Source organism: Platichthys flesus, chromosome 23, assembly GCF_949316205.1.
Source record: "Platichthys flesus chromosome 23, fPlaFle2.1, whole genome shotgun sequence".
Lineage (NCBI taxonomy): Eukaryota > Metazoa > Chordata > Actinopteri > Pleuronectiformes > Pleuronectidae > Platichthys > Platichthys flesus.
The window spans coordinates 5,531,801-5,540,134 of NC_084967.1; the positions used below are offsets into that span (position 1 = coordinate 5,531,801).

Genomic DNA, 8,334 nt, shown 5'->3' on the forward strand with positions numbered 1-8,334 from the left:
CATATACTAGTATAAGTATAAGATAATTATTAATTCATGATTAATGGAGAAGGCTCGATATTATAAATCAAAGCTGAGATGATTGCAGATGACAGACAGCTGCCTCCAGAGTCACACACGACGCTTCACATCTGTCTGTAAGGGTCGAGTCAGGTAGGTTTTACATTCATAGAGTATAGTTTTTTATAATAAAAATAAATAATTAGCAAACAAGTCAATATTTCCATTACACTTCCTCCAAACATTGATACCCGATAAACGAGGCGGAGTCAGATGTCACGCTCATGCTAAATCTCTGATGCCCCGTTAGGCCCCGCCCATTTGTTTGAAACCCCAACAGCGCCAAACCTCCGAGTCTGAAGATGAGCGCAGATTTTAGCGCAGAGCCGCAATGGAGGAGAGTTCACACGGTGACTGGGGTGGTGCCGCGGTCCAGACATGGACACCGAGCCGCAGCCATACGGGAGCTCATCATCGTGTTCGGCGGTGGAAACGAGGGGATATCCGAGGACCTCCATGTTTACAACACGGGTAAGCTAGCGCTAGCCTCGGACGCTAACTAGCCCCGCTAGCAGCTATTGTTTTTAGCATTCGAAGGAGTGGAAAGAGTCAGGCTAGCTCGAGCTCCTGCATGTTTTTGTTGTTTGTTCTCATCATCGACAGCTCTAACATGACTTTGTTTATAATGGCGTGGGTTTGTTTTCGTTAACTTGTCACCAACTTGAGCCGTGGGACGGTCCTTCAGCTCACTAGCTAGCGTTAGTTAATTGTCCGTGTTAATTGTTGGAAACAGGATGAAGGACAGCAGAGGCAGGTGTTAATCAGCGTAGCTAACCAACATGCAAGTGCTAATGCTAATCATGCAGGTATCAGGTGCTAGCAGGGTTAGTTAGTGATGTTTGTAGTTGGGCATTCATGTTAATACACGTTGCTTGTAGTGGGCACTTACAAAAGACTACATTATACTATTGTGCCTAATTTCGTTTTGCAAAGATCATGGTGTAATTATTAAAACTAATTTTAGTGGGACGAGGTTGATTTTCCACCGGAGTGTGTACAAGTCACCAGTAATCTGGATGTCATGTTTAATACAACGTCCGCTCTTCCAGTCTCCAAGCAGTGGTTCCTCCCAGCTGTGAGAGGGGACATCCCACCAGGCTGTGCTGCCCACGGCTTCGTCTGCGAGGGCACTCGAATACTGGTGTTTGGCGGCATGGTGGAATTCGGCAAATACAGTAGCAGCCTCTACGAACTTCAGGTAACGCCGTCACCTTCAATAACTGGTGTTTCTGGAACTGGTGCGGTGGTGTTGAAATGATAAAATCGTGTCCTTGCTGTTGTGTGGTTCAGGCCAGTCGCTGGCTGTGGAAGAAGCTGAAGCCCAGAGCCCCCAGGAATGGCTTGCCTCCCTGCGCTCGGATTGGACACAGCCTTACTCTTATGGGCAATAAGTGCTACCTGTTTGGAGGCCTGGCCAATGACAGTGAAGACCCCAATGGCAACGTGCCAAGGTAAGCTGCATTGTTTACTTTGGCCCTGTTCAGACCTGGTATTAGCATCCTTCCTTAAATCTCCTAACACATGGAGAGACAGCCATAAGTTAATCTGTCTACACCTGACATTCAAATTCACTTTCACTCTCCCACTCTATATGGCCAAGAATATTGCCATCATTGTTGTTCATGAAGACTAAATGATGTAGCTTTTACCCAATCTGAGTTAACAGTTGTATCTGATGAAGGTGTTTTTGTGTTGTTGTTGAGGTAAAAAGAAGGAACTCTCCAAACTTGCCATTTTCAAGGTTCATTTCAGTTCCTCATCACATCAGCTCACTTTACTTTGCCTAAAAGACTGCATGTCCCATAATGCACCACCAGTAGGCCAGTCCAGGCTGATAATTACTCATCAGTTGTAACACCTGAAACTGGAAGGGACTCTCAGCAAACATCTCAGCAGAGAGAGAGAGAGAGAGGGGCAAACAAGGATTCAACTCGTGGTACAACCAAATAAGCCACTGGTTTTCAGCATGATGGACCAACCAGTCAACAAAAAAAAAATAAGGAAAAATAATATTGAGCTGTGTGGAAGAGAGTTGTCCCGTGAGTCCTTTGAGGTTCATGTACCAGGCCATTTCAAGTTGGGCAAGAGTTGAACTGAAAACCGTCAAATAGCTTGACAGTTAGTGTGAGCGAAGATAGTGAGCCAAGCCTGGAGGGACTGAATGGTTTTGCAGAGCTCTGAAGATTATACCAATTTATTGTGGCTACAAACAAATCAATGCAGGGACACTGAGAAACGTGAACGTGGATAAGTCGGCGGCCCTTCATATGTTGCCCAGGGAAGGATTGACATTCACACAGTGAAAAGAAGGTGGCCACCTCCAAATGTGGTCTGAGTTGTCAGATCTCAGGGTGCATTCATTACACACTTGAGTGTGTACAGAGCTGTATTTAGCTTTGACCATTTGTGATTGAATCAAACAGCGCTAGTACCAGGTCTGAACAGGGTCATTGTCGAATGCAAGGCCTCCAGTAGCTTGCTCTTACTTCAGATGCAATACTCAGTCAAATGGGCTCAGAAACCTCACTCTAAGCGTACATCTTTCTACTATCTTAGGTACATGGATGACCTTTATGAGCTGGAGCTGCAGGCGGCATCAGGTGTGAGAGGCTGGAGCATCCCAGAAACAAAGGGTGGCGGTCCTTCAGCACGGGAGTCTCACAGCGCAGTGGCTTACGTTGGCCTCAGCTCGCCGAAGCTCTACGTCTTCGGAGGAATGCAAGGATGTCGGTTAGACGACCTCTGGCAGCTTGACCTTGGTAGGATGACATATTTTGACAGATTATATCTACACTGAAGTTTCAGGGAAATGCAACTGCAATTTTTTGCTTAAATACTAAAGTGTGGTCTGCCCTAATGTTATGTCTGTATCTAAATGGCAATGAGAAATAATTTGAATACTCTAATGACCAAATGTTCATCCTTCTCTCCTCTTCAGAAACAATGGTTTGGTCAATGCCCGAAACAAAGGGTTCCATGCCACTTCCCAGAAGCCTTCACTCTGCCACTGTAATCGAAAACAAGTAATCAACTCTTGGATTGGACTTATTGTTGTTAATTTCCCTTTTAAAGCAGGTTTAGTTTGCTTGTGACACCTGATGGAACTAGCCATGGACAAACTTCATGGTGTCCCTCTATCTGCAGGATGTACGTGTTTGGAGGCTGGATTCCTGTTCCGGAGCTGGACAAACACAACGCTTCAGAAACCAAATGGATCTGCACCAACTCTTTAAGTGTGCTCAACTTGGGTCAGTGATTGTCACCACAAATGTTACTATAGTTATATATTTCCACGGTTGTGACTGATTAAGTAGATGTTGAATCTTGCTGCTGTTTTCTTACTACAGAGACGATGAACTGGCAGAACATAGGACCAGAGGAGCAAGACGAAATCGAGTCCCCGCTGCAGAGTCAGGGACCTCAGAGTGACGACACGTATGCTTTTAGGCCCAGAGCCAGGGCCGGTCACTGCGCCGCGGCCGTTGGATCCAGGCTTTACATTTGGAGCGGACGCGACGGATACCGTAAGAGCTGGAACTACCAGGTCTGCTGCAAGGATCTCTGGTACCTGGAGACTGGTGAGGACTTGTTTTAGGGCTTGTGCAGAAAAAAAACTGAAAAGAACCAGCACTGCCACTCATTATACCATTTCATGTCCTGCCCTCAGCACGACCAGCATCCCCAGAGGCAGTGTTACTTGTCAAATCCACCGTCAGCATGCTCCATGTGGCTTGGCGCCCCCTGGCTGCAGTAGACTGCTACATCCTTCAGATGCAACCTGTGTGTCCTAACACTGCGGCCAGCAGTTCGTGTGACAAACCAGGGGAGCCCACACCAACCGGTGGACAAGAGGGGAAGAACAAAGATCCTAAAGGTGAGAGAGGGCGTACAGACTCAGTACTATGTAAAGTGCCTTGAGATAATACTATGATTTGGCATTCTACAAATAAAATATAATTGATTAGGTTAATGCGTCTTTATGCGCTTAGTTGGGGCCAAGGAAAAGAAAGATGCAACTCTAAACAGATGTTTTCAGCACAAGTAGAAACACACTGATGAGAATGTCAGAGTGCAGAAAATATGCCAAACTTTCTGTTTTGGCTCCTGACCATGATTTGCTTCACTCTTCTCTCCTAGGAGTCCAGTCTTATCAAACTGAAACTGAAGGAACCACAAACAGACAAGAGAAGGCTTCAAGTCAGGTAGCTCCCTGTTTTATTATTGTATTCATATACTGATACACCAGTATCTCCTATCATGGACTGAGTCTGAACACACTGAAGCTGATTTTCGGGGTCATTCTCACTGATTGTGTTAAAAGTAGCTTCATCAGACACTGTTTTCTCCTTTTTTATATTTGTTTATTCATGTTACAATAATCCCATTGGAAGAAATGCAGACATTAATTTGAGTCTTAGGCATGTTTACAGTAAATGAAAAAGCCATATACATTAAACAGGAGTAGGTGCATATAGGAATTTCCCTGCAGTTTTTAGGTTAGCAAATTTTGCTGCTTTCTGAAGAAAAACTGAGAGTTGGCACAAATCAAGTTCCACTGTAGTTCAGAGTGGAACTAGGACTTTGATTTCTAGCAATGTTTAGAACACATAAGTTATGTGCTTTAATTTTCTCGTCAAATTTCAGGATGCTTCAGTGCAGCAGGAAACTGTGGTGAAATCGTCCGGTGGCTCAGCACAGACACAAACACCAGGAGGGAAGATTGATGCAGGGAGAGACACAGACATTTCAGACACAAAGAGCGGCTGTAAGTCTTGTTGCCCGTCTCCCCTTTCAGAAGGCAGTGCAAACAAATGTATTGCCTCCGTTGTTATGTCTTCCTTATTTCACACAGCGTTTAGGAAATGGTGAATACTTTTTTTACTCCACACACAAACATTGTCATCAGACACATCTCAAACTTTCCCTGCCGGTTTTCTGCTTCCCTGCATCACCTGGGGTAAAGCTGTGTTGTCATTGGTTATTGGAGGAAGATGGATCAGTTGTTTTCATTCTCATTGACACTAATACACTAATACACTAATCCTGCAGCCTTAAGCAGCTGTTTAGTCTGAAATGATGTAATTTAATGCTGATATACTTGTAGCAGCTGCTGGACAGGAGACCTCCGCAACAGAGGTCCACGGCTTAGCTCAGCCCCTGTCAGGTAATGATGATGCTCAAGTTTAAATATTAATGATACATAAGACTAAAGAAGGTCCAAGTTTTTACAAGAAAGGCTCATTTAGTTGTTTTTTTTACAGATAAACCTGTTTCTACTGATAAGACTTCTGATTTCTACGCCCATGCAGATCAGGTCAGGTCCACTACCCAACCGCAACTTTTAGTTCATTCACTTGTTCTGAACTGAGAATTGTCACTTTCCACATTCAGCAGAATCCAGAAGAAGCAGCATGGTTTGATGTTGGTGTGTTTAAAACACTCTACTCTGAGGTCAACCACTTCTTTCTACCCAACGATGGTAACCAGGTGACTGCAGCTGTCAGCAGCCGGCCTCCGAACACTAAAGAGGTGGAAACTCTTGATACACTACTCTGTCCTCTGCTTTCTCTTCAAGCTTTGGCAATTCCACTCACCCTCTTTCCATCCTTTCCGCTCCCGTCAGGCTTTCCTACAGAGGAAGCAGCCGGGGCCTCAGGACTACCAGGGCAGAGAGAAGCAGGAGCTCACTCCAGGTCAGACCTACAGGTTCAGAGTTGCAGGCATCAACTGCTTTGGTCTAGGAGACTTCAGCCCAGTCAGCGAGTTCAAGACCTGTCAACCTGGTTTCCCTGGAGCGCCCTCTGCTGTCAAGATCACCAAGGTGACTTACTGACACATGTACACAATCACCTGGCGAACGTGAGGAAAATCTTTTTTCAATCCCCTAATACTCTTTATTTGTCTCTTTCTTTTTTCTGTGTAGGCCAATGATTCAGTCAACATCACGTGGGAGCCTCCGTCCTCTCCGTCGGGCCGCATCCTGGAGTATTCCATGTACATGGCTGTGAGGAAAAGCCGCTCCACTTCTTCTGAGCGCCCGGGTCAGTTGGCTTTCATCAGGATCTACAGGGGCACCAAGACTTCCTGCTCCATCAGCTCCACCCAGCTGGTCAACGCCCACATCGACTGCTCAGCCTCCAACCGTCCAGCTGTCGTCTTCCGCATCGCTGCCAAGAACGAGCAGGGCTACGGCCCGGCCACGCAGATCCGCTGGATCCAAGGTGGATCTCAGTTTGTTGTAGTTAATGCTAATTTCTTTTATATTCCTTTTATTTTGCACAGAGCTTTATTCAATCTGTCTTTCTTTTTAGATCCCATTAAATTGCGACCATCTGCATCCAAAGCAGACATAAGTGCGGAGGCTGGCAGAGATGCTGCTGACAGGTAACCCAGAAAACACTCACCTTCTCTGTCCAGTCTTACTTTCCAAATGAGACTTTTAAAATCTCTCTTAATAATTGGTCTTTCATTCTTTTCTTTTTGCAGCTCCAGCTGAGAAAGTTAGATCCTATGATGTTTGAAAAATACGGCTCTCAGGAAGGTGGTCATGGCACTCGGATGTTACTGATGCCTTACATAGTTTAGTTAATTTATTTTTTTATGTATTTAATTCGTCCCCTGTAAATATATATATATATATATAGACACATTCCCAGAAGCTTCACCTCTCGACTATTTTCCATAACAACTGTTTTGTTATGTAAAAATTGTGATATGTGATTTGATCAGAGTTGAACAAGCACCAATATTTTTTGTATTGATTATTTAAAGCTCTGTTAACATTGGAGGTGCCTTATTTCCTGTTTCACCACACACTTGCATGTCACGTTTGTGAATAAAGCACCAGTGGGGAGAGATTTTCAGCACCAGTGCACACCAGTGTTTTGTAAGTGGGGACCACTTTTAAAATCCTTATCAAAACCAGCCAGGTTTGATAACGAAATGTTGTTTTATAAGCAGACGTTTTGGTTCAAGATATTTGTGAATGTGTTTTTCATTGTAAATGGCTGCATCGCTTCAAAGGATCTGTATACACACATCACATATCTGCATTTCATTTCTTGGTTTATGATTTGTGTCATCTTTTTTCATTATTGTCAGTTTTTCTCAGGGTGATATATCACTATCAGATAATCTAGTATCACTTTTGACTTCAAATTATAAGGACAGCTTTACTTTAATTTGTGAAATTAAAGCTAATGATAACACTTTTAAAGAGAGAAAACTTCCTGGAAGAGGTTGACTTATCATTTAATGCACAGGCTTTGGTCAAGAGGTGTAATTATTGTCCTCCATCCTGTCAGGACTCAGTGTGCCAGACCTTTTTCAGAATCAGAAATACTTTTATTATTAGGGTTTATCTAAACAAATTTAAATGATATATACAGACCAAGACAAAGACAAACAGAAATACTAAATATAGGAGAAGGTATACAATAAAAACTTATGTGAATTATATTACAATATACAAAAGCAAGCTGAAGGAGAACATGTAAAAATACCATGTATACAACAGAAGATCTCATTGTAAATGAATGTGTAAAGTGCTGACATGGTGGAATAGGTGCAGGGCCATTGATAGACAGTGTTGCACTACTTTCTCCCGATAAATTGTTATGAAAAGATTATTGTTTGTGCTTTCATCCATAGAGGAACATGTCTGTTTTTGTTGTTTTGTTAACACTAAAAACTTCCAGATGATAATGGCTATATGTAAATTGTAGTTAGTTTTTGTAAGGATTCTTGAAACATTATTCAGGGAAAGTGTGTATCAGCTGCAGAAGTGTTCACACAGGATAACGTTTATTTTATATAGACTGTATTTGGTTAATCTCTATTTATTTATGTGAACGTTTAGAAAACCCCGTAGACACATCTGATCACTGCAGCATCAAAGTGATAGACTTCTGTGATGGGATTAAACCTGTTAGAGTAATGAAGTGTAAGATCGTAACTAGAGAACAGTCTTAATTGTCCCGATGAGGAAAGTCACTGCTATACAAGCCACACTAAATCATTTCAGATGCAGTGTGTGTATAAAACAGCTGAATGCGTCTCTTTGGGGATGAGTAAAATGGAACCAACAAATAATATGTTAGCCTTTTTTTTAACTAAATAGTGTGAATGATGATTCCTGCTGCTCTAAATACGTGGAAAGCTGTGGGTTTATAAAAGTGCTTTATTTGTTAGCCTCAAACTCCGGCGCGTTCGTTTCATCGCGGGCAATGCACTTCGGGAAAATACTCCCATGATCCCACAGTTTGTAGTTCCCGG

At 43.2% G+C, this 8,334-nt stretch overlaps 1 protein-coding gene across 4 annotated transcripts; it reads left to right on the forward strand.

The window, feature by feature from the left end:
• The first annotated feature begins 87 nt into the window (after positions 1-87).
• hcfc2 (host cell factor C2) lies at positions 88-6,923 on the forward strand. 4 transcript variants are annotated; one of them, XM_062382373.1, is made up of 17 exons: positions 88-531; positions 1,110-1,258; positions 1,351-1,511; positions 2,617-2,819; positions 2,999-3,083; positions 3,205-3,308; positions 3,408-3,638; positions 3,728-3,934; positions 4,198-4,262; positions 4,705-4,825; positions 5,168-5,224; positions 5,322-5,374; positions 5,452-5,589; positions 5,684-5,881; positions 5,984-6,281; positions 6,372-6,444; positions 6,547-6,923. In XM_062382373.1, exons 1-17 carry the CDS (start codon positions 363-365, stop codon positions 6,554-6,556), a joined length of 2,322 nt encoding a protein of 773 aa, XP_062238357.1. In that variant the 5' UTR covers positions 88-362; the 3' UTR covers positions 6,557-6,923. The 4 variants fall into 4 exon arrangements, with proteins under 4 accessions (XP_062238357.1, XP_062238354.1, XP_062238356.1 ...); XM_062382370.1 differs by having other exon boundaries at positions 89-531; positions 5,165-5,224; XM_062382372.1 differs by having other exon boundaries at positions 90-531; positions 5,165-5,224; positions 5,455-5,589.
• Positions 6,924-8,334: the final 1,411 nt, after the last annotated feature.

Bases quoted from the DNA above. Each gene is read 5' to 3' on its own strand.
- hcfc2 (XM_062382370.1), top strand. From the start codon at position 363: ATGAGCGCAGATTTTAGCGCAGAGCCGCAATGGAGGAGAGTTCACACG. The intron at 1,512-2,616 runs GTAAGCTGCATT...CTACTATCTTAG, and splicing joins CCCAATGGCAACGTGCCAAG to GTACATGGATGACCTTTATG. The intron at 3,309-3,407 runs GTCAGTGATTGT...TTCTTACTACAG, and splicing joins TTTAAGTGTGCTCAACTTGG to AGACGATGAACTGGCAGAAC.